At 44.6% G+C, this 26,482-nt stretch overlaps 1 protein-coding gene across 1 annotated transcript in view; it reads right to left on the bottom strand.

Annotated features, from left to right (window-relative positions):
- Positions 1-26,482, bottom strand: part of dnah5 (dynein, axonemal, heavy chain 5) — a 165,947-nt gene that overhangs the window by 92,138 nt on the left and 47,327 nt on the right. Inside the window, exons 25-45 of the mRNA XM_066683026.1 lie at positions 25,985-26,220; positions 25,048-25,266; positions 23,346-23,408; positions 21,860-22,098; positions 21,022-21,262; positions 19,651-19,850; positions 18,281-18,434; positions 17,514-17,677; positions 17,210-17,366; positions 16,683-16,895; positions 16,026-16,250; positions 14,611-14,783; positions 13,246-13,424; positions 12,962-13,149; positions 10,055-10,249; positions 7,402-7,536; positions 6,741-6,848; positions 5,794-5,947; positions 5,532-5,678; positions 1,480-1,721; positions 297-473 (exon numbers count right to left, since the gene is read on the bottom strand). Coding sequence (XP_066539123.1) covers positions 297-473; positions 1,480-1,721; positions 5,532-5,678; positions 5,794-5,947; positions 6,741-6,848; positions 7,402-7,536; positions 10,055-10,249; positions 12,962-13,149; positions 13,246-13,424; positions 14,611-14,783; positions 16,026-16,250; positions 16,683-16,895; positions 17,210-17,366; positions 17,514-17,677; positions 18,281-18,434; positions 19,651-19,850; positions 21,022-21,262; positions 21,860-22,098; positions 23,346-23,408; positions 25,048-25,266; positions 25,985-26,220 — 3,809 coding nt within the window. The remainder of the gene's footprint in view (positions 1-296; positions 474-1,479; positions 1,722-5,531; positions 5,679-5,793; positions 5,948-6,740; positions 6,849-7,401; positions 7,537-10,054; positions 10,250-12,961; positions 13,150-13,245; positions 13,425-14,610; positions 14,784-16,025; positions 16,251-16,682; positions 16,896-17,209; positions 17,367-17,513; positions 17,678-18,280; positions 18,435-19,650; positions 19,851-21,021; positions 21,263-21,859; positions 22,099-23,345; positions 23,409-25,047; positions 25,267-25,984; positions 26,221-26,482) is intronic.

Genomic DNA, 26,482 nt, shown 5'->3' with positions numbered 1-26,482 from the left:
ACCCCTTCATTACACTTGTATATTATCGTATATCTAATCTCCAAAGAAACATTTCTACTTAATAGCTGTGAAACAACACGTATGGCTTTATGCATTAACCATTTCTTCGCTTCTTTGTTCAATCCACCTACCAACATGTGTTTTGGACTATGATTGGACCCCGGGACCCTGAAGCTGTGTGTCAGTGACACTACCTGCAGCACAGCTGTGTTCTCCACTACAATTATAATCCTATAAACTGTAAACTGCCCTGCGGAGAGTGGTGACCACCTGGAGCTGGGGCTGGGACGGCGTACCTTGGGCTGAATGAGGCCTTGCAGCATGTTGATGCACTGCATGATGACGAAGGCCTCCAGCATGTCCATCTTGAAGTCCAGAGACTGGACACTGAAGCGGTAGAGCTCAGGAAAAGAGCTGGAGAAGAGTTCACGCAGCACCTCGGCCTCCTGCACAGAGCGCTTCAGCAGCCAGCCCTAAATGCACACACACACACACACACACACACACACACACACTTTTATACATACATACGTTTCAAAATGGTTGAAAGAACATATGGAAATATTAATCCATAAGTGAAAGTGTTGTCTGTAGAGGATGTAAATATCAACAGCCCATGTTGTCCAGGAGTGTCCTGCATACTTTTAAATATGACTGTATGAGCAGATTCCTGAGAGTGATTCGCCACCTACATCAAACCTGCTCTGGGGGTCCTGAGCGCTGAAGAACAGGGTGAAAGCGGGATGAGAAAGTATGCAGAGCAACAGATGGACTACAGTCTGTAATTGTACAACTACAAAGTGCTCCTGTGTGGTCAGTGGAGCTGAGAGAATAGACACTCAGCTGGAAATTTCCATCCTCTCCTCGTAAAAGCACAGCTGAATTTCACACAAAACCTCTCTCTGTGTGTCTCTCTCTGTCTGTCTGTCTGTCTGTCTCTCTCTGTCTGTCTCTCTCTGTCTGTGTCTCTGTTTGTGTCTCTGTCTGTCTGTGTCTCTGTCTGTCTGTCTGTGTCTCTGTCTGTCTGTCTCTCTGTCTGTCTGTCTGTCTCTCTGTCTGTCTCTGTCTGTCTGTGTCTTCTCTGTCTGTCTGTCTGTCTCTCTGTCTCTCTGTCTGTCTCTCTGTCTCTCTGTCTGTCTGTCTGTCTGTCTCCTCCAATTCTGCAAATGCTAGCAGAGCTATACTTTGAAGTCGTGTCTTGAGAAGCACAGTGAGGGATTTTCTTCTTCATTAAAAAAGAGAGGAATAAGAGAGAGAGCATCACACACGAAAACACACACACACACACAGAAAGACAGCAAGAGAGTGAGTGAAAGAGTGAATGAGAGAGAAACCTAAACCTGGAGTATGCTCTGTGGTCTAAAATGCACACACACGGAGTCTGATCCACTCCTACCACCACAGTAGGTCTATAAGTATTAAGTAAGAGATGTGGGCATTTCTAAGAAAAGCGGACAGTGATTGGACGATGATTCTCACCTCCAGAATCGGGCTCCAGTTCAGCACAGACGAGCTCATGAAGACCATGCCATTGCGGGAGACAGTAGCTGGGGAGGCGTTGTCGATGTTATGCGGCTCGAAGACGATCTTGCAGTTGGGAGCCATGGGAATGCGGTCACCGTTGGCCAGCGTCAGCGTGCGGTTATCGTCCAGAACTGAGTTCAGGTTCTCGATCCAGATAGCGTCAACAGGCCCATCCAGAACGATCCAGATGTGCTCACCTGAGAGGGTTCATTTAGGAGAGAACGGACGCAGGTTCAGGGAGGTACAAATACTTTGCTGAGACACATCATCTATTACACTTTTACAGAACTTTTGTAGACCTCCAAAGTGCTTTACATATTTTGGAACATCCCACCAACCACCACCAATGTGTAGCATCCACCTGGATGATGATGACAGTATACTCACCACACATCAGCTATTAGGTACAGAGGCAACAGTACTAGCCAGAAAACACACCCTGGACAAGGCACCAGTCCAGGGCACTTTCACCCAGTAACTCATACACCACACACCATACTTCACACTCCCACCTGTGGACCAGTGAGTTCTGAAGGAACAAAAGTTTCTCATGAAGTTCCTGTGTGGTCCTAGAGAGTATGACTAGAACGTTGACTCGGTCGTTGTATTTTTCTGTTTTTCACACACCCTAGGGACAGTTCTTTTCAAACCCCCTACCAGCAACTAGCTTTGTACTGTGTCCCATAGAGTTTCCAATGAAGTGGTTTAAACATTGGCTCTATCATCAGGAGGTTGTGACTTCAACCCTCAGCTAATCTCTCTGCTAATGGTGTTCGAAAAGAGGCGATGTTTGGCCTCGGACACAGAACATTCCAGAGGCTGGTGGCACCGTGGGTGACCGGGGGGAGGGCTCACTAAAATAGTGGAATTGGCAATGAATAAAAGTGCAGAGGACAAAAAAAAAAAGTCCAAGAGGCTAAAGCACTGACATTAAGACTCAAACTGTACATCAAAGTTTGATTATTATAGCCTCCAGTTTGTGATTAGTGTTGCATATTTATCATGCAAAGCCTCCGCTTTCCCATTTCTCATTACTCTCCCCGCAGCTGTACACGCTCTGGATGCTGGGTTTTTCTGATGTAAGCATTCGCCTTGATGTAAGCGTAGTCTCTGGGTACAACTCCAATATATCTCTGCTCTAGCTCCACTTTTCCAAATGACTGATTCTGTTTGAAGCTCATATATGCTTCTCCCAGTCCAGGCTGGAGGGCTCTGTGCATCAAAACACACGGCTTCTGTGTTTCTCGGCTTTGGAAGGCAGGAGTGGTCTTATGTACGCTCCCCAGGCCTAGGGAGCTTCGGTGAAACAAACTGACGTGTTTATGTGCCCCAGAAGCAGCTTTGCACATAAAGTTTAACATTTAACACTTAAACGATGAGCTGAATGTGGTAAAGCCACTTTTTAGTGCTCTTCCTAAAGCTAATGGTCTGGAGGAGTTTACGGCAAACTGGAAAACGGTGACTGAAGTGGAAAAGCATGAAATGCAATGCTCAATTTAACACTGTAATGTACATGATGTAAATAACAAAAATGAAATGCAATTCCGGGCGGCACCGTGGTGCAGCAGGTAGTGGTGCAGTCACACAGCTCCAGGGGCCTGGAGGTTGTGGGTTCAATTCCCGCTCCGGGTGACTGTCTGTGAGGAGTGTGGTGTGTTCTCCCTGTGTCTGCGTGGGTTTCCTCCGGGTGACTGTCTGTGAGGAGTGTGGTGTGTTCTCCCTATGTCTGCGTGGGTTTCCTCCGGGTGAGTGTCTGTGAGAAGTGTGGTGTGTTCTCCCTGTGTCTGCGTGGGTTTCCTCCGGGTGACTGTCTGTGAGGAGTGTGGTGTGTTCTCCCTGTGTCTGCGTGGGTTTCCTCCGGGTGACTGTCTGTGAGGAGTGTGGTGTGTTCTCCCTGTGTCTGCGTGGGTTTCCTCCGGGTGACTGTCTGTGAGAAGTGCGGTGTGTTCTCCCTGTGTCTGCGTGGGTTTCCTCCGGGTGACTGTCTGTGAGGAGTGTGGTGTGTTCTCTCTGTGTCTGCGTGGGTTTCCTCCGGGTGACTGTCTGTGAGGAGTGTGGTGTGTTCTCCCTGTGTCTGCGTGGGTTTCCTCCGGGTGACTGTCTGTGAGGAGTGTGGTGTGTTCTCCCTGTGTCTGCGTGGGTTTCCTCCGGGTGCTCCTGTTTCCTCCCACAGTCCAAAAACACACGTTGGTAGGTGGATTGGCGACTCAAAAGGTGTGAGTGTATGTGTGTGTGTGTGCCTGTGTTGCCCTGTGAAGGACTGGTGCCCCCTCCAAAATAGAACGAAGAAGAAAGACAACTGAGTAAAAACAACTAAAAACCAGAGCTTCTGCTCCTCACTCCTCACTGTTGAACAGCAAGCATCTCATTATCATTTAAAGGAACAGGTGCTGAAAGCGGGCGTTCTGAACAGAGCTGTTTAGACAAAGGGAGAACACTGCTGTGGGGTTTTGACCAAAGCAGGTCACAGATGTTTAATTTAAAACCAGAACTGTGTTCCACTGTGGAGAAGAGGTCAATATGTCCCTTTTTAAAGATTTTCATTAAAAAAACAAAATGTCAGAATGGTACATAGTCCACATTAAAATGCAGTGAGTGCTATACTGCTCTCCACTGTCTGACACTTCAAACACAGCCGCCTCATTGAGATGCAGTCTTACAAGTGAAAAAACTGAAATGCAATGTGCACATGAGATATTTCATAATGCTTCAAGTGCGCCTTGGCCTCATTTCAGAAGTTAAACTATCCATTGCATGGATTCTAAACCCCAGCTCATAAAGAGATGAGCTCCTATACACCTACGTGCCACAACCATGTGAGAACATGTGAGGTCTTAAGAGAAGAGATTACAGCTCCTTCAGAGTTTGTTGTGTAGGTTTGTCATTCATATTTCAAATAAACTTGAGGCACCTCACACCCAACTGCTCCACAGGGGGTGCTGCTGAGTCAGGTAACACTAGTCGTGCTTACAGAAAAGTTTATGGAAAATTACATAAGTAATGTCCCAGGCGGCATGGTGGTGCAGAAGGTAGCGTCACGTAGCTCCAGGGACTTGGAGGTTGTGGGTTCGAGACACTCTCTGTGAGGAGAGTGGTGTGTTCTCTCTGTGTCTGCGTGGATTTCCTCCGGGTGACTGTCTGTGAGGAGTGTGGTGTGTTCTCCCTGTGTCTGCGTGGGTTTCCTCCGGGTGACTGTCTGTGAGGAGTGTGGTGTGTTCTCCCTGTGTCTCTGTGGGTTTCCTCCGGGTGACTGTCTGTGAGGAGTGTGGTGTGTTCCCTCTGTGTCTGCGTGGGTTTCCTCCGGGTGACTGTCTGTGAGGAGTGTGGTGTGTTCTCCCTGTGTCTACGTGGGTTTCCTCCAGGTGACTGTCTGTGAGGAGTGTGGTGTGTTCTCCCTGTGTCTGCGTGGGTTTCCTCCGGGTGACTGTCTGTGAGGAGTGTGGTGTGTTCTCTCTGTGTCTGCGTGGGTTTCCTCCGGGTGACTGTCTGTGAGGAGTGTGGTGTGTTCTCCCTGTGTCTACGTGGGTTTCCTCCAGGTGACTGTCTGTGAGAAGTGCGGTGTGTTCTCCCTGTGTCTGCGTGGGTTTCCTCCAGGTGACTGTCTGTGAGGAGTGTGGTGTGTTCTCCCTGTGTCTGCGTGGGTTTCCTCCGGGTGACTGTCTGTGAGGAGTGTGGTGTGTTCTCCCTGTGTCTGCGTGGGTTTCCGGTTTCCTCCCACAGTCCAAAAACACAAGTTGGTAGGTGGATTGGTGACTCAAAAGTGTCCGTAGGTGTGAGTGTGTGAGTGAATGTGTGTGTGTTTGTGTGTGTTGCCCTGTGAAGGACTGGCACCCTCTCTAGGGTATGTTCCTAGGTAGGCTCCAGACCCACCTGAACTGGATTAGTAGTTGCAGAAAATGAATGAACAATGAATGAATCATTATCATTATTAGCTGCAGTAGTAATAGTACTTTAATTGGCTAGTGTTACATTTTCACACACACATGTACATACACACTGTTGTGTACCTTTTTTTGCTCTGAGGGTCTTCCTCCAGAGGGTGGAGAAAATGCCATCAGTCCAGTCATTGGTGGCTACGTCCAGTCGGCCAAACATCTGTGGGGCAGTGATGGCTTTGGGATTCATTCTCATCTCTCTGTGAGGCTCACCACAGTCTACACACACACACACACACACACACACACACACACGTACATATGATTCAGCACACATATGATTAAGAAGACGGATGGTGCTCTGATCAGTAACAGTGCCCTGTTGGTCTCTCACCAGTCATTGCCTTCATCAGTGTGTGGATGCAGGTGCTTTTGCCTGCTCCGCTGGGTCCTAGTGCCATCATCCCGTGCCTGACTCTCTGAGTCTCAAACAGCTGGATCACCTTCAGCCTCCAAGGAGGATGGTTTATGAGACCAGCTTCTGTCACCTAGGTCAGACACACACACAAATACACTCACTCTAGTTCATAATCCTGTGCTTAGGAGGTATGGGGTGTTGCTAGACTAAGCTCCTTTTGTAACACATTCTCAAGTTTTCCATCATCCTGAAGACTTTCTGTCCTCACTAAGTGCTGAATATATGCCCCTCCTCCCAAAGCCACCCCTGGGAGCCTAAGCACTTATCCTAATTAGCTGTAAAAGCTGATGAACTGCTATGCAGTGAACTCATCTGTATGCAGAGGCTTGCGCGGGCCTTGTGGCCACACTACTCCATGGGTACCTCACCCTGACTACAGCAATGACACTAAAGAAATGGTGATTATGAACGAAACAAAGTCAACGTTCACACCAGGAGGTGGCGGAGTCATTCCCCATAAGAGCTGCTGATTAGTAGCTGGTGGCAGTCTTTCTACGTTACGCCAATGAATTATGATGCAGAAATCTAACAAAACTAAACGACTGGGTCTCACAGGTCCTTAGAACAATCACAGAGACGCAGTTCCTATCCACATTTCAGTCCCGTTCTCACCAGTGTGGCATCCAGTGAATGGAAGAGATGTTCATAACTGCTGCTATGTACCAAGACTATTCAAAGCACCCTGTAGCAAAGAAGCTGGACATTGTACACACTCACAGTTAGCAAACATCAAACTTAAACTCTCAGAACCATGTCCCACTGGAGATGTTCTGTCACTGAAACACTGAAGAGTGGAATACCAGTGGTGCCAACATCAACAATGATTCGATTCGACTACTGCCTTCCAGGTTGAACCCGCTCACCTGTTTGTCGATGGCTGCCTCTAGCTCGGGATATCCCGCCTTGTCCAGCTGAATTCCAGGGAAGAGATCCTCGATCAGGCTCAGGAACAGCGGCTCATCCTCATCAATCTCGTGGGAGGAAAGCACAGAAAACAGCCCAGATTAAGCGGAATAATGAAGTCAGTTCAAATAGCACGGCTGTGATGGATGAACTAGAGGGGGGATAAATGTGATGTCGGCCGAGGCTGCTAAGGCTGCTAATGAAGAATGCAAACAAATTGGAGGAAAAGTTATCATTCCAAAAGTTAGCCTAGTGTTAGAGGTTCGTTCATTCACTCATTCATTCACTTCTCTAACTGTTTCCTCATGATCAAAGTTGTGGTGTGTCCGGAGCCTACCTGGAATTACAGGGCGCACAGGACATGGCACCCTCACTCAGTCACACACACTCTTATTTTAAACCAGTAGGTGCTACAAATGATCACTGGCTATTTTGATCAGATCTTTTTTCATTCACGCTCAAAAATGCTACTTTCACTTTCACTTCAGTAAGAACACTTTACTCGATACTATCTTCACCTCATGATCATTCAAACTCCCCACTTTTTATCATCTGCATGTAGGTGTGATAGTTTTTAGACATTGTTTTGTGCTTATTTTATTTATATAAACATCTGCTTACAAGTTTGGACAGGTTCATATCCCTCAGCACTCTCATGACGATGGTGGACTCTGTGTCGTCAGGATTGGATCGTTTTGCAGCCCCCAGTGTGCGCAGGACTGACAGAATATTCCTCAGTCCGAAATCATAGTGAACCTGTGAGTTTACAGACAACACACACAGAGCATGGAAAATGCAATGGTTATGAACAGAAAAAAAACAGAGCACATTGAGATACTAATCACTGTTTAATGGACCACTATAGCTGCCATCCACTCAGTAGAAACTGCTAGATTTGCAGAGCTGTACCAGATTAACCTTCAACCATCAGATTCACCCACAATCATCAGACTCACCCACAACCATCAGATTCAACTACAACCATCAGACTCACCCACAACCATCAGATTCAACTACAACCATCAGACTCACCCACAACCATCGGATTAACCTACAACCATCAGATTCATCCACAACCATCAGATACATCTACACTATCTGATTAATCTACAAACATCAGTTCTATCCATAACCATCAGACTCACCCACAAACATTAGATCCATCCACAACCATCAGACTCACCCACAACCATCAGATTCATCTGCAAACATCAGATCCACCCACAACCATCAGACTCCCCCCAACCATCAGACTCACCCACAACCATCAGACTCACCCACAACCATCAGATTCATCTGCAACCATCAGATCCACCCACAACCATCAGACTTCCCCCAACCATCAGACTCACCCACAACCATCAGATTCAACTACAACCATCAGACTCACCCACAACCATCAGACTTGCCCACAACCATCAGATTAATCTAAAACTATCCGATTCTTCTACAAACACCAGTTCTATCCACGACCATCAGACTCACCCACAACCATCAGATTCATCTGCAAACATCAGATCCACCACAACCATCAGACTCCCCCAACCATCAGACTCCCCACAACCATCAGACTCACCCACAACCATCAGATTCATCTGCAACCATCAGATCCACCCACAACCATCAGACTCCCCCCAACCATCAGACTCACCCACAACCATCAGATTCAACTACAACCATCAGACTTACCCACAACCATCAGATTAATCTAAAACTATCCGATTCTTCTACAAACACCAGTTCTATCCACGACCATCAGACTCACCCACAACCATCAGATTCAGCTACAACCATCAGACTCACCCACAACCATCAGATTCAACTACAACCATCAGACTCACTCACAAACATCAGATTCATCTACAAATATTAGATCCATCCACAACCATCAGACTCACCCACAACCATCAGATTCACCTACAACCATCAGATTTATCTACACCCATTAAATTAATCTACACCCATTTATCTTCACCCACAACCATCAGATCCATCCACAACCATTACTCATCCACAACCAACAGATACATCTACACTATCTGATTAATCTACAAACATCAGTTCTATCCATAACCATCAGACTCACCCACAAACATTAGATCCATCCACAACCATCAGACTCACCCACAACCATCAGACTCCCCACAACCATCAGACTCACCCACAACCATCAGATTCATCTGCAACCATCAGATCCACCCACAACCATCAGACTTTCCCCAACCATCAGACTCACCCACAACCATCAGATTCAACTACAACCATCAGACTCACCCACAACCATCAGACTTACCCACAACCATCAGATTAATCTAAAACTATCTGATTCTTCTACAAACACCAGTTCTATCCACGACCATCAGACTCACCCACAACCATCAGATTCAGCTACAACCATCAGACTCACCCACAACCATCAGATTCAACTACAACCATCAGACTCACTCACAAACATCAGATTCATCTACAAATATTAGATCCATCCACAACCATCAGACTCACCCACAACCATCAGATTCATCTACAAACATCAGATTTATCTACACCCGTTAGATTCATCTACACCCATTTATCTTCACCCACAACCATCAGATTCATCTACAAACATCAGATTTATCTACACCCGTTAGATTCATCTACACCCATTTATCTTCACCCACAACCATCAGATCCATATACAACTTGTAGATTCACCCACAACCATCAGACTCACCCACACCCATCAGATTAATCTACAAACATTAGATTAATCTAAACCCATTTATCTTCACCCACAACCATCAGATCCATCCACAACCATCAGATTCACCCATGACCATCAGATTCACCCACAGCAATCAGATTCATCTACAACCATCAGATGTATCTGCTCAGGCAGGGGCCTGGTGCTGAAACCATGTTATAAAAAGTCTACATAGTTGTACATTTCCATCAATATGTATTTTCCTGCTAATACAGGACAATAACTGCACACGTGTATGAAGGACCTACAAGCAGAAGAAGTTTATAAAATGGCCAATGACTGGAAATCCAAAGTAAGGATCTTTATAAAGAGGACACTTCTAAAGCTGAGTATATTCAACCTGTAAAAGCAGGGAGTGAAATGCGTGCACCTTTTAACCTGCACCTCATTCAGCTCTTGTAAAGCTGATCTGCCTCGTGTAGGTTAAGTGCCCTCGACTTTAACACAGAAAGAAAGAGCCGTGGAGAAAAGGCACTAAAATGCAAATGTAAGCTGAAATGAACTAAAAAGTGTCAGAGGGTCACAGGTCACCTGTTTGGAGAGCTGCTCCTCACACAGCTTGTAGAGGGTGAAGAACTTTCTGGCCAGCTCCATGTTGTCGATGAATCCACAGCTGGCGAGTTTCACTCGAATGATGATCTGCCGGTCAGGAACCATCATGGCCACAGTGCGGAAGTTGATCTTCAGGTTCTCTGGGAGCTCCTGGCGGCCAGCGTAACCAGGGTTCTAAACAGACAAACAGTAAACAGTGTGAAGAGAACACACGCATATGTCATATATCGCATCTCCATTTATGTCCTGACTTTGACATTTTCTCTTCAAAAACTCTCTTCACATCAGAAGTGGAATTATGAAATTTCGTTTTCATGCTATGTCATGTTTTTTCAGGTTTACTGAAGTTTTATCTCCTTTAATCTTATTTTAAAGAATCTTAGTGTTCTCTCAAAGACCTTCACAAAAGCAGTTTGTTAAGGTTCATTTAATGTTAAATTAATATACAGATACAGCTACAGAGGGAACACTGTGTTCGTTTCCTCAATTTTCTGAACTATGGAATGGTGCATTACCACTGGAAATCCTGGGAGGGGGCAGTTAGCCAGTAGTCCAAGTCTCACTCATAGATTGATCACTCATTTGGTGGACCACTTAGTAATGAAGGTTATGTAACGCCCAAAAGCACTGGACATGATTGTCCTCGGTTTCTCTCATTGGTAATGAAATTTAGTGTCTGTCCACATGTCATGCTGTGGGCTGTGTCTTGAATTACCAGACTCTACAGGGAGAGTCTGACACCTTTGGCCATTTAACGTGACCAAGAACTGCCTACTGACGGAAGCAAAAGGACCAATCACAAGCCTGCAATTGTGTGAATGATGTGGCTGAGACTAAGGAATATATAACGACCTCAAAGACAACTGCCTCCTATACCGTCACCATGTTTGTAATTGTCAGAATCTTCTGAACTGCGCCCTCTAGTGGAAAACAGATGCCAAAATAAAGGAAGCAGGGAAGTATGTGAGCAGTAACGGTTACATCATTTGAAAGGGATTTTCATACGAAAAGGAACTTCATACGTACTTTTTTTGTCATTTTCTGGCCTTCACGTGTTGTCTGAGGCTTTCAAAAAATTAACATTTCATTTCTTATTTTCTCACATCACAATGTGGATGAGTTAACTGTATATTTACACACAGGCCTTCCTTTTAAATGCTATACAGGGTGGGCCATTTATATGGATACACCTTAATAAAATGGGAATGGTTGGTGATATTAACTTCCTGTTTGTGCCCATTGTGTTGGATTGTCAATGCAACCCTCTTCTCCCACTCTTCACACACTGATAGTAACACCGCAGGAGAAATGCTAGCACAGGCGTCCTGCATCCATGCACATCTCGTATCTTCACGGCAATTGGCTTCAGATGACCCCAAAGATAAAAGTCTAAGGGGGTCAGATCGGGAGACCTTGGGGGCCATTCAACTGGCCCACGACGACCAATCCACTTTCCAGGAAACTGTTCATCTAGGAATGCTCGGACCTGACACCCATAATGTGGTGGTGCACCATCTTGCTGGAAAAACTCAGGGAACGTGCCAGCTTCAGTGCATAAAGAGGGAAACACATCATCCTGTAGCAATTTCGCATATCCAGTGGCCTTGAGGTTTCCATTGATGAAGAATGGCCCCACTATCTTTGTACCCCATATACCCCACCATACCGTCAAGAGGTGCAGCACCTGAAACTACAGATACTGGAAGCCTGTGCTAGCATTTCTCCTGCAGTATTGCTATCAGTGTGTGAAGAGTGGAAGAAGAGGGTTGCATTGACAATCCAACACAAAGTGGTCAGAAACTTGTAAATAACTCATGAAAGAATAAAGTTATAAAGTTAAAACGAAGCACACTATGTTTTTCTTGTGAAATTCCCAATAAGTTTGATGTGTCACATGACCCTCTTCCCATTAAAAAAAAAAGGAAGCTGGATCCAAAATGGCCGACTTCAAAATGGCCACCATGGTCACCACCCATCTTGAAAAGTTCCTCCCCTCCCATATACTAATGTGCCACAAACAGTTAATATCACCAACCATTCCCATTGTATTAATGTGTATCCATATAAATGGCCCACCCCTGTACACTACACGTGCAACTTACTGCATGGTCTATTTTTTCATGTGTGTGTTTTAAAAGTTTGAAGTGTATTGCAGAAAATTGATTCTCAGGTAATGCCATGAGACGACTGGCTATACTGGAGAGAAAAAAAAAAACTTTCCTCTCAGAAATACACACAAACGATGAGATGTGCTTATGGTGTTCGTGGAGCTATCTTTGATTACTTTGCTTTAAGTGTGCCACTCCAGCACCCACGGCGTAGCATGTGGTGGGAGTATAGACCCCCCCCACACCCACAGTGATGTAATTCTCACTGCCTGTGTTCTCCACGAGGGAGTGAACCCTGCACCTTACACACCCAGCGGGGAATAAAAACACTCATTTATAAGTAATGAAACACAGCGGGAGAGCCACCGTTTGGAGGGAAGAGAAGCAGAAGCAGATATGCCCATTACAAGAAATGGATCATTTACATGGCAGTGTTCAGAGAGAAAATGTTGTTTCCATTTGAATGGAAGAAGAACACTGGACTTGAAGAAGAGGGGGTGAGAGAGGCGTAAAGAAGAGCTGACCATGGTGAGGACTTGAGAGCAGAACCGTCATTGCCCTTTCTCCCACTGCACAAAGCTCTACAGCTGTAACGCTGGGCTTTTGTTTATCTGTTCTTCTTTCGTGACCATCACACAAAGATTTCCCAGATGCCTCAACCCTGGCCCGTCCTTATTCATAACCGACTAAACTGCATGCTATGAATGTATGATTATGTCACCCAAGATGTTATTGTAGCATGAGAAAAGGCTGTTGTGGGAAGAATGATGGAGCTGACCATGGTGATGAACATGCCGAACTCAGGGTTCATCTCCACCGAGTCTCCGTCCGTGAAGATGAAGGATTTCCTGCGCTCCTTCCTGCAGGTGAGGACAATGGCGATCTGTTGGGCGGCCACTGAGAGCACAGGGAGATCGATACGGTTGAACTCGTCGAAGCAGCCCCAAGAGCCGGACTGAGCAAGGCCTTTGAAAACAAAGAAGCGATGTGGATTAACCTCATGATTTTTGACAACTACATGCAAAAGATTAAAGATTATCTGAAAAACTATACTAATCTTGCCTTTAAATATTCTCCCCAGGCCTCTGAAGTCCATCTGGTCAGAGCAGTTGAAGACCACCACGTACTTCCCCAGACAGCGGCCCATGTCTTTGGTGGTCTCGGTTTTTCCTGTTCCCGCTGGTCCAGCTGGAGCTCCCCCCATACTCATCCCTAAGGCCTGGGCCAATGTAATGTAGCACCTAATCCAAAAGAAGAACAATAGCATCACAGTTATGACATTACAAACATGACGTTTACCAGATATGACATTTTACACAGCAGTAGTAGTTATCGCATCGCTCCACAACTGCTAAAATGATACACTTGATATATGTAGGGACAGTACACTGTTTTATAGCATGCTAACATCAGTCAAGTACAGGTTACACCCAGGCAAGGGTAATTTATTTGTAGAGTATCTTTCATGCGCAACGGCAATTCAAAGTGCTTTACAGAGACAAAAGGAAAAGGAAAATACAGCTGAGGCATACAATGCTATGTCTGTTCTCTGTGTGTGTGTGTTTCAGATTCCAATGATGGGTTAATACCATGTAGTTGGGACCAAAACCACCTTGATTCGTTTGCCTGGAAATACTGTATATACCAGTGAAGTCCCGATCAAGTTTTTTTGCCCCAACGCCGCTCTGAGGCTTTTAATATTGAGCATCTGACAATACAAGCTTTTATTTTATTTTTTTATAACAAAGTAAACAAAAGGTACCTTCACAAACAGCTCGTATAAATTCCACCTGGTGCAACATTGTAATTTAATCCCAATACCACAGCTTGAGTCACAATAAATAAATAAAAACCACAGTTCGGCTCAGTCCAGCACAGTTACTGCTGTCTTATGAAAACTCGCCAGAGGGCTTTTAATTTGGAATGATGCATACAGGAAGTGGAGACATGAGGAGAGAGTGTGAGTTTGTCACATAGCGGAAATGGAGGATCGGAGCCCTGATCTTTGGGATGTGACTGGGATAGGCCTAGTGTATACACACAATTCATTTACATAAACTTACCTGATTATATCTGCATGTCGATAAGGGACTGGGACAAGGTGTAAAGTAACACTAGTTAGTATTTTTACCTTAAAAGGTACAGCTTCAGACTCATTTTGATGCTCCTCTGATCTGTAATAGGAAGAACCGAACCTCTGGCTTTGCTACTTTGGGCTCAGCACTGCAGAAACTGCACTATGTATCTTTTCGAGAAGGCTTGGAAACTATATTGCAGTTTATCTGTTCTCACTATTACAGGTCAGAGGAGCATCACAGTGAGGACTTCCTTTAATCGTTCAGTCAAATCAACACATTTTCTAGTTATGCCTCTAATTCCCCTAAACAGGGCTAGTCTGGAGTAATCTATTACACATTCACTGGTCACCTGTCTGTGAGTGGAGTGATGACCAATCTGTCAGTGCAGCCCAGAAACTCGTTCTGATACACGAAGCCCACGTCCGTGATGTTGATCATCATCTTATCCAAGTCCTCGATGAAGTAGAAGCGACACTGCTTCAGCCATTCGAAATCGTTGGGGCTTTTGATGTGCAAACGGCACTGGAGGATTTAAAAAAAAAAAAAAAAGCAGAAGAGTAGAGAAGAGTAATTTGCAGAAAGACAGAAAGATAGGTGAATAATAAAGAAATGATGGATATCCCTCCCTTTTTCTACAATGGAAAATATTCCCAGTAAAAAGTCTGTTTCTGTTTTAGTCAAAATACCACAAGGATCAAACACCACAGCCCCTGTCTTAACAGCCCTGTTCAGTTTCAGTGCTTGTTCCTTTAAAGCAACACTAGGTAAGATTTGGTATATTTGCTCCGGGGCTCCCCCTACAGTTGAAGGATGTCATTCACTTTGACAGCACTGTCCTGAAATCCAAAAGTTACTCTGTGCAGTTTCTGCAGTGCTCAGCCCAGAATAGCAACAACAGAGGCTCTATTTAGACTTAAAAGTACTGCCTAGTGTTCAATGTTGGTTTCACTGCTCTTGGTTCTCTCATTTCTTCAGCTCTCGCTGTATTTTTACACCATTTAAGCCTGCTTTTACACTTTTGCATCAAAGTGAGTCTGGCTCTGTGGCTGGAGACAAGGGGGCTGGACCATTCTAATGGTTCCCCTTATTGCAAACTAAAGGACACAGGATGGCTCATCTTATCCCAATAAATCCTAGCAGCTGTCCCACATACTTTCATCTGGAGCCCTATAAGAGACTATTAATCTGAATGTGTGGTCTGCTGGTTTTCATCCATGTATTTCACTACTATGTAAGGCAGGTCTCAAGACATCGTCATCAAGACTTCAACATAGTAGTGCAACTGTGGCACAGTGTTTTATCTTTGAAAGCTGAACCTCAGTTATAAAACATCAGAAACAGAGAGTGAATCAACATTCAAAACTTTGCTGCAGAGAAAAATATTGTGTTATATCTGCAAAAGACTTCAGAGGAAATCTCATTTTCAGTCATTAGGAAGATCGCCTGCTAGCTATTACAGAGCTAAGTAAACAGACTTCGTTGCCAAAGGTTCTGAAGTTGAGGAATCTGCTCCTCAAGCAATTTCTTATTCAGACAGACCCATCAACAGAGATGGAAGCGGTGCTGTCTAATGACACTATTTCAATTTAAAAGTGAGGCCAAACTTGGCAGCTAATCCCGGGCTCCGAAAACTGTGCGTTATTGTCATTCATATCTGATCCCGTTCCAAAATAACTCTTGGAAATATGTGTTCAAAAACGGGCATTCATTTTCCCTCTGCAGCTTCTGCTGTTTCAGATAAGGAGTCTACTCATATTGACTCACCAAGTCGTCAAAGATGTCCCTCTGATGCACGTGAATGGTGATCAAGGTTTCGTATTTGGTCCGTTCCATTACCCCCAAGTCCTTGGTGGTCATATCAATCAGAGTATTGAGGAGCTCCAGGAAGGACTGGTTGGTCTTGGTCATGATCTTACGGTCATACCGAGCATTAGTCAAAGCCTCTTCAGAGTCTCTCGTCCAGATCATCTGGATACCCAGCAAACCAACCTGACAGCACAGAGATGCAAATGCACAGGCCGTTAAAAATGACCACCAGGTCTACACACTTATTTAGGATCTACTACACAGAGTTGTGGACTGAAGATAATGATCTGAAATTTGTCTGATACACAGAAGGACAGCGTGGCCTAAAAGCTTGGCCTCTAATAAAGGAAGGTTAGCGTGTAATCCATCCATCAGTCCTAGACAAATGATCCCATTAGGGATCCTAATTAGAAATCAGTGAACTGACCCAAATCACTGCCACTCGTGGAGCCAATTTATTGCCACAATAATACCAACCAGCCTAAAATTACAGTGTTTCTATTCGGCTTGCCTTCTTCTATTAGAGGCAGTAATAGCTGAGGTTGTTTTGACAATTCCTGATTAAACATTTGACACAGAAAAGTATAATAACTCTTATGGAAATGTCCAGAGAACCTGCGCAGGGAAGGAGTCTATGAAGTTGATGAGTTGAAAGCCAGGGTCTTGAATGCCTGTGGCTGCCTGACGAATGACAAGGTGCAAGGACCTCTGGGATTCTTTCAGAAGAGCATTGAGCCAGACTTCCACGTTGCCCTCGGCTGTGACTGGCCGGTCCAGCTCCACCGTTTCCCCTTCACGTGACGAGATGGCCAGGATCCTGTCGTATATCTGAGACAATGACAGACAGGGACGTTTTATATTTCCTAGATATTCTCAAACAGTACATTTATCTTTCATATTATGTGTCTATTTTGGCACAGATCCTGTACCAGGTATCTATGTCTGTCCGAAAATAACACACAATAATGTGATGTTATGAACTGTGTATTTCTTCTTGTGCAGGAGTAGTCTGAGTAGTTTGAGCGCACTGATGCTTGCCCCAAGATAAAATTAAGACCAGTCCACTGCAGGGCATCACACACTCACCCTTTCACTCACACCTGTGCTGATGAAAATCATGTAAAAGCCAAACATGTCATTACCTTATCGTGAAAGCGAACACTTTTGATGTTGTCAAAGATGTTGAGCAGGTGAGCTTGTATGGTGTGGGAATCGGACGCCTGGCCCAAAATCTCCAGCAGAGCCGGGTCTGACACAAAGAAGAAACGTGGAAACATCAGACGCTTCTTCTCCAGATACCTGTAAAAAATAACGGCACAGTCAGTACAGTGTTTACATTGTGAACTGACATAGAACAGGACAAACTTTGATCTTATGCTGTCTCAGCTGGGACTAGGCGAGAATGTAGATCCCATCAGAGTGGATTGGAAGGAGTGGAAATCATACCCAGTGAGGGATTTCTGACAGATCTCAAGCTGTTCGAGGAGATGAGGCAGGAGCTGACCCATAGTCTCATCCCCCACACAGGACTGTACCACGTTAGGCATCTCATGAGCTCGAGTCATGATCTTCACCCAGGACTTATCGATGTTGGAGAAGCGCTTTGCCTCCTGTAACACACGGGTGAGAAAATAGTCACCGCCTGCTGGGACAAAACCCATGCAGACACAGGGAGAACACACCACACTCCCTGACTGGACTGGGAGCAGATCGTAGGAGTCAAAACTGGAGTATAGACTCCCCACACCACTGGATAATCTGGAAGATCATTGTTTAAAACCATTATAACATCAGGAGACCTTTCCCGATTGTCCAGAGGGGCAAATTAGCTTCAACACTGGCCCAATTACCCTTTAGTTTTCTCATTGATTAAAGGATGGATATGGCATTGACTAAAAAGGGGAAAAATGGGTACAAATTGAATTCCTTCTGGAACAAAGCTCTTCTTAATTTAGAGTTGTGCCTCATTAAACACATCCAATTCAACCCATTGAGGTTTGATGTCTCAAGTATGGCTTTCTTGAGTTGAATTCAGAGTGTAAGAAAAGAGGGACATGACAAATAGCTAAATTACTGGTAAAAGTAACACACTGATTGTTACTGAACCATCTCTTTAAGGTTCATCAACGAATGCTTGTACAGTAGCTTAATGATAGAGAAATCCCTGCCTTGTGCCCAATTTCATGAAAGATCAGAGGAATGCTTGGGAGTACCTTGGGAAGCTGTTTGGCTATGTCTCCACCAACGAATACTGCCTCCAGGTAAATCCAGAGGTTCTGCACCGTCATCCAGTTCTCAATGATGTCTGAGGTGTTGGACAGGTTCTGCACCCACTTCTGGATCTGAGCCTTGAACGGGGTGTTGTACCTGTAGAAATATTTACAACAGTTAGCAGATTGTTTATTTGTATGCCTACCCTCCTCCAAAAGTTAAACAGTGCAGTTTCTGCAGGGCTGAGCCTAGTCTAGAACAGAAAGAGGCTCTATTCTCCCTATTATGGCTCATCACAAAGGATTTTGAAGCTGTAATTTTAAGGTAAAAATACTACCTAGTGTTCCTTGAAATAGAAGTGCTCACCGTACCCTGCCTCTCACGGTATTTTATGAACACAGCTCTTAACACACAGGACGTGGTGATACTGACCACCGTACACTCAATGTACCTCCATTACTTTACATTCAAACTGCTCTCAGTTTATACACTGATCCCTGTTTGTTTGATCCCGGAGTCGATCAGAGGAGGACGGGTCCCTCTTTCTAGTCTTGCTTCATTTCAAAGTCTCTTTCTCATGCTCTGAGGACAGAGTGTTATTCATTATAATGGAACTGTGAAAACCCCACTGTGAAGAGTGTGAAGGTTCAGCGCTCGCTTAGACTGCATTCGATCAATATCTGAAAGCACCCACAGGTTTGTGAGATGAATTTAAAGTACGCTGTGCATTAGTGCACAACATCAGACACCAAACCACTGAATTAACACAGTAGGTAGAAATAAAACACCAATCAGAACATGAAATAACATTATTGACCATGCTGGGGAGTGTTCAATAATAATTACTTAACATTCGTTCTGTCATGGTCTCTCCCTCTTAGGAACCTAGACTGAACCATTTCACCTCTGACTGTGGAGCTGCTTTCTGTGTGACTGCCTGTTGTTTGAACCCTTCCTGGTTTGACTACGATTTCAAGCTTAACCTTAATAAAACTACCCTGATTGTTGTGAAGCATTGGCACATGTGTGGCACATCTGGCCTTGAATGACAGTGTTGCCTCAACTGAGCCATAAGTCCACTATATATGGGTCACATATCAGATATGTTGTAGAAACAAATGTTAGCCAAATTGTGGACTACTTTTGGATCAGCAGTGACACTGAGGGGTTTAAAAACTCCAGCAGCACTGCTGTGTATGATACACTCGCACCAGCACAACACACAAACACACCACGTCAGTGTCACTGCAGCATTGAGAATGACGTACCACCATATCACACCTGCTCTGTGGGGGTCCTGTGGGGGTTCTGACCATTGAAAGACAGATTGAAGTGGGCCTGGTTCCTATCATTGTGAAGTGTATTATAATACCTGTTGCTCATGAGGGAGCCTAGCATCATGAGGCTGTCTTCCATGTTGCTGATGATTTCCGAGGTGCTGTCTCCACGCAGCAGCAGTTCTCCACGGGTTTTAAACTGGGCGAAGGTGAAGGTCTTATTGTCCCACTCAGCGATCACCTGCTTCAGTTTCTGCTCAATGTCTCTTTCTTTCACAGCACTGATGCAGATGTCCTAGCACACACATTCAAGTCAATTAGATTCTTGGATATATTTATATTTACACAAGACATTTATTAATGTAACACCATAAAAATATGCTTGTATCTTTTCTGTGTGTCAGTACCACATGTAAAGCAAAGCTCCATATGCAGAATCTTGTATTGTAATATTCATTCATTCATTAATTTTCTTTTCTGCTTCTCCATTTCAGGGTGGTGGTAGTATTGTAATATGTTCTCAGTAATAATAATTCCTATTTTCCCATCCTAATAAAACTTTACACACTTTACTTTAGCAAAATATGGTGCAATAACATTCACATTCATGCATAATTATCTGAACAATGTACAATATTTAAGAACATAATTAAGTGCAATCCGCAAAATGGCGGTGTAGGTAGACAGGAACTCATTAGAGCTAAGGAATGTGATTGGCCAAGTGCAATGTAGAAAAGCAGGTCTTGGGTCAGGTGATTCATGGAAAGCCTTTAGTAAAGCCACATCACCAGAGAAAAGGTAAATGATGACTAGTTTTATTTGTGAGCAGGAAGAGGGGGCACGGTGCACAACAGCAGCGTCACAGGCAAAACAAGGCCAGTGGCTTTAATGGGAGAATCTAAAGAAGTGGAAGATCTCTTGGCAAGAATTGGGATTGATGGAGGCAAGTCATATTAAGTTTTTGCTGGAAGCAACTTACGACGTCCTTCCAACCCCACAAAATCTAGGACTGTAGGTAGGTCAAGACAATAGTTGTAGATTATTGATGGGGTTGGCACGTTGAAGCATATTCTATCAGCACCGTATACACGGAGACATAATCAGGGGGTTAGGGTATTAGCATATTTGTTGGACAGAAAAACGCTTAGAGGTTAAGTGGTTGTAGTGATAATATAGTTAGGTTTGTGCGTGGAGGGGAACGTTTTCAAGAATGTGCGCAGGCTACAAATATTGATAGATGGTGTCAAGCACGAGATTGCTGGACACAGGTAAAACACTGCAGATCCCAGAGTGCACTGCCTTAATTGCACTGAGGCCAGATATGTTGCTCTACTCTGAAATCAAATGGATAGTTCATTTTAGAGTTAGCGGTTCCATTTTAGGATGCAGTAGATGAAGCAATTGAAAGGAAGAAGCTGAAGTATTCATAAAAAATTAATAAAAATGAATTTATCTTAAAGACTCACTTCGATTTCCTCCTTGTACTTCAGGAGCGGGGCCTCCATGATGTTGCGGAGCTTGAAGGTGTCTGTCTCCACCTCGAAAGTGTGTCCTGTGACCTCTGTGATTCTCTTCCAGTGGCGGGTCATCATGGCCCTGTTGGCCATCAGCTCCAGCAGGGGGCAGCACTCGCTGAAGTCATCTATGGTTTTCTTCAGATCCAGGAAAGCCTGCCACTCCTTCAGTGCCCGGGGTAACTTACGGCACCTACACAAGAACACAGTGAGAACACTGACATTCCTGGAGCGTTACTCACTTACCTAGTCACTCACTTTCATGCAGCTAATCACCTACCTACACCTGCTTAGATGTTTTATCATGACGTGCAGAAAGACAAACTATACCTCTGCAGACGACTTATGTCTCCACCAATGTCAAAATCAAATCTACACCCTTCAGCCATGTTTCTGAAGGTTCTGTGCTACAACTTTAGGAAACTGCCACTGAACAAAAGTCCATATCAGTCCCCTAAAGCTAAAGAAGATCATCTGAATGAGATCAGACAGAGGAAATCTGGGCCTTTCTTTTCAATAAAAACACTCCTGCTGTGCCACAGTGCTTAAATTTGACTTTCAATTGCAATCTTGATGAGCACAGACTGAGATTGTCTGGAGAGCAAACTGTCCGATTTGGCTGGTGAAATTGAAATCCCCTGGTGCATTCACCCCTTTCAATGCAAAGCATTACTTTATTGCCATAGAACAGACTTTCTATCTCCTCAGAGAGAGAGAGAGAGAGAGAGAAAGCAAATAAGACAGAGATGAAAAAACACTGGTTCCCTACTTATACTTTTCCCCCACTCACCTCGTCTGGAAGTCTAGGAGCTCATTGTTGATCCTCTCGATGTGGACATCAGCCCAGGGAATGTCGTAATAGCCATTGACAGTTTCAATAACGTTGTTGTAGAGGCCATAGAGTTTCTGCAGCAGAGTCAGCTGCTTCCTAATCTCCAGCAGCTGAGGATGCTGGGTCACAGGCAGGCCGAAGAGCTCTTCTCCCCCAGTGAAGGTGATGTACTTGCGGTAAAGGTTATCAAAGCGGTTCTGGCACAAAAATGAACCAATGTCATTGTTAATGAGGATGAACATGAATTAGGGTTTTTAAAACATTACTATATGTAAAAAAACATTTCCATCAGAAAGATCCATTGCCAATATTTCTGCATAATGAATTAATTCATTCATCAATATATTTAGGGCAGCACGGGGGTGCAGCAGATAGTGTCGCAGTCACACAGCTCCAGGGACCTGGAGGTTGTGGGTATGAGTCCAGCTCCCGGTGACTGTCTGAGTAGTTTGGTGTGCTCTCCCTTTGTCCGCATGGGTTTCCTCCGGGTGACTGTCTGTGAGGAGTGTGGTGTGTTCTCCGGAGTCCCCCGAGCCAACCAGGCTCAATAGGACTCTATCTTCAGCTTGACAGTCCCCCTCACCCGGGGTGTCCACCACCGAGTGCGGGGATTGCCACCCCAACAGGCACCGACAACCTTGCAGCCACAGCTCCGTTCAGCCGCCTCAACAATGGAGGTCCGGAACACTCGGACTCAATGTCACCAGCCTCCCACAGGATGCAGTCGAAGCTCTGCCGGATGTCCAATAACTGAACACCACTCGGGTTCAGATCAGCGGGGCCGTTCCTCCCAATCACACCCCTCCAGATCTCACTGTCATTACCCACGTGAGTTCCCCAGCAGAACAATGTCCCCAGAATGAGTGTCTTTATCCCCCTTCTTTCATTTCTCTGCCATTCATTCACTCATTCATTATCTGTAAGCGCTTATCCAGTTCACACGGGGAGAACACACCACACTCCTCACAGACAGTCACCCTGAGGAAACCCACGCAGACACAGAGAGAACACACCACGCTCCTCACAGACAGTCACCCTGAGGAAACCCACGCAGACACAGGGAGAACACACCACACTCCTCACAGACAGTCACCCGGAGGAAACCCACGCAGACACAGGGAGAACACACCACACTCCTCACAGACAGTCACCCGGAGGAAACCCACGCAGACACGGAGAACACACCACACTCCTCACAGACAGTCACCTAGAGCAGGACTTGAACACACAACCTCCAGGTCCCTGGAGTTGTGTGACTAAGGAGCTCCTAGAAATACTGAACTGGTTCCAATCACCAACACAGTGAATAAATGTCATTCTGAATAACTTTCTGTAATATGGAGCATGTGACTTGAACAAAACACTCTGAATGTTTTGAAAACAAGACAGAAATTTTGTAAAATTTGTAGAATCGCCCTTTAAGTAATGGAAGAACCCACTGTACCTGAAACATTATGAGTCTGTCGCTGGCCTCCTGAGGAGGCAAACCAGACACCATTGGACCATCCTGGGAACAAAACATTTACAAAACCAGATTAATTATTATTAATCAAATTCAAATCAAATTTATTTATACTTTTGTATAGAGCTTTTTTTTACAACTGATGCTGTCACAAAGCAGATTCATAAAAACGCTGCCTTATTAATGCCACTCCATAATTCACATTCATAATATCACGCTAACTTGTCGATGCAAGTAAGCAGCAACATCAAAATTTAAATTTTTTTTTATTATTTCCAACATTTCAGTGTCCATGATCCAGCGGTGTATTGAAACTGAATGATGTGCATTTACCTCAACTGCATTTTTAAGCCATTAGACTTCAGCTGTGTTCAAAACGGCTCTGTACTAACTAATCCCTACATAAATCACTACAGAGTGCACTGATACAGAAACGTTTAGGAGGGTAGTGAATGATTTTGGACACTACATCATACAGGTTTCAACCTAACAGTGCAGTGTATTATTGGTTTCCACTATCCGCTAGTGTCCATTGGCTGTACACTACTTATTGTGCGTTATGGGATTGTTTGAGTGCACTGAAAATTGTACAGTATGTTTTCAGACACCACTATAAATTGGCAGAAGCCCAACATAGTGCACTTTCACGGTTTCTGTGCTTCTGAGTGTTGTAAAACTCTCCAGCACAGGGTGAGGAGCGAGATGAATTTATCTGTCTTTCCTATTCATTTAAATTAGTTCTGTGCTCTGAAACCAGGCAATCGGTCCCCAATATGACACCCACACCATAAAAGTCTGACTGCAACCCATGGCTAGTGTGGTGGGAGTCCACTTGTTCCCACAGTGGGAATGTATGTGAGGCCATCCATAGGGCACAAAGTGTCACTGGATGGTTTGACGACTTTGAAAATGGTGTACATAATATGCTATGGCCTTCACACTTGCCAGATCCTAGCCCAACTGAACACCTGTAGGATTGGGACAGGTCTGTCGAGAAATCCAGATGCACTGAAACTGTCCTGGTGACTTGTGGTGGTTTATCAGTTTACTACGACAAACGTTGACTCTTCCTTTGCCGCCCGTCTGTTTCAGTGTGTGGTTGGTCCACAAATATTGAGTTTCAGAAAAGAGCAAATAAACAACATTACAAATTTAAAGAATCATCCAAAAAAGTGATCAATCACGCTGTCAGACAAACTCTAGATGTAGTGGTACCTTTTGCTGTCACTGTGGTGGTAACCTCAAGGGTCCATATTCAGTACTTTTGTTAGGGAATCTAATTGTATCCTATAATACTTGTAGATTTTTCAATTGTGTTGATTTCATACGTCCTGGACTTATATTATGTTTTTTGGTTCATTTGGTTTTTTTACACATAATCTGTAAAGAAATCACACAAATACTCACCTCTTCTTGTGGGGAAGAGAACTTAATGTACCCTCAGGGAACACAGCTATATGCTCCAAGAAATCACAGCCTGAATCAGCTACAAATTTAATAATCAGTTCACCTCTGCTTATAGCAGATTTATCACTGCAGCAGAGCAAAATGTTAGAGAAGCTGCAGCGTCCTTGAATGGGAGCTCTTGCAAGGTCTTACAAGAACAGAAACCACTCCAACATCTCCAACATCTGCTGCTTCTTTATTCCTCTATAAAATCTGAAGCTCCCCCTTGAGGACTGACCTTGTCATAGTCTTGGTAGAAGAACTCACAGTCCTCCACGAATGTCTGCACATTGCTAATGAGCTCTCCTCTGAAGTTGGGCTGCAAAGAGACCAGTTCGTTCTGTAACTCTGAGCTGCGAGCCAGCAGCTTCTCCCACGTGTAGCGCAGCGTATCCACCTTCTCCATCTCCTCCTTCGCTACAGAGAGTTCGTACTTATGCAGCATGGCATAGGATTCCTGCGGAGAGGTGGATGGAGCACTGAATCAGCAGAGTGTACGACTCAACGGTAGAACACTGAAAACGAGGCGGAATTCAAACACAGAGCAGTTCAATTCAGATTTTCAAGTATCCAGGATGTTTTTGCCTGTCTCATTATTCATAAGGCACTTGTATGGTAAACTGGTGCTTACGTATACAGTGTTTCCTCACTCAACAATAGCACAAGGAAATATTCTGGATTTGAGTAATGGAGGCCACTGATAACAGCTAACCACTGCAGAGGTCAATGATTGTCTCCCCAAGAAAGATGTTTCTTTACAGTGGATGATGTGCTGTGCTAGTTTGTCAGTCCAATTTACCAAGGAGACCACAGACATATCTCCCATTGTTTTGGTTTTGGAACAACGGCTAGAGTAGTTAGCTTAGTAATACCCTCCGTGTTTTCACTCACAAGTTTCACTCATGCACTCTCCCTGTGGCCTGTATGGATACTGTACTGAATAATTTACACCGCCTTTGGCTGCTGTCACATCTTCCAGGTGGATGCTGCACATTGTTGGTGGTTGAGGCGACTCTCTAATGTCCAGAAGAATGTAAGTCGCATGGCCTCAACACTGCATCCTCTGGCCTCCATTCAAGTCTTAACATTTTTCTAAATGATCTCCATCCCCACCATCCACGTTGAATGCAAGCCATAGAAAATGTGAACGGTTACTTTCATTTACAACTCCGTACCTCGACGGGCCCCACTTGGAAGTCTACGGTGATCTGATGCTCCCTGATCTCTTTGAGCGCTGCCATGGCAATGCGAATGTCATCCAGGTCTTTGATCTGCCGGTTCAGCTTCTTTCCTCCTTCGTCCACAAACGCAAAGATCTGCTCCATGTCGGTGCGGTACTTCTTGTTGCAGTGGTGGCCGAAGTCCACTATCCAGGCCTTGGTCTCGGCAGTGAGAGCCAGCTTCAGATCGGCTGAAAACACGAATCAGATCAGAGCAGCATCAAAGAGGTTAGTGGAAAAACTTTACTGTTAGTTACTTACTGTTTTTTTAAGCTTACTTTAAGCTTATTTACTGTCAACTTATTTTTAACTCAAATTTTTAAATTACTCCAATGGAGAGGATTTGAAGGATTGGAAAGAACTTGAAGGAGTGAGTTATGGCTGTGGCTGTGAGCGGGGCTTTGGTTCCGTTAGGGAGAGCTCCCAGCATGCACTGCGGATGCAACCTTTTCA

This window comes from Hoplias malabaricus, chromosome 10 (genome assembly GCF_029633855.1).
Source record: "Hoplias malabaricus isolate fHopMal1 chromosome 10, fHopMal1.hap1, whole genome shotgun sequence".
In the NCBI taxonomy this organism is placed as follows: Eukaryota; Metazoa; Chordata; class Actinopteri; order Characiformes; family Erythrinidae; genus Hoplias; species Hoplias malabaricus.
The sequence above is the reverse complement of the archived record's forward strand: the minus strand, read 5'-3'. Positions and strand labels throughout refer to the sequence as shown.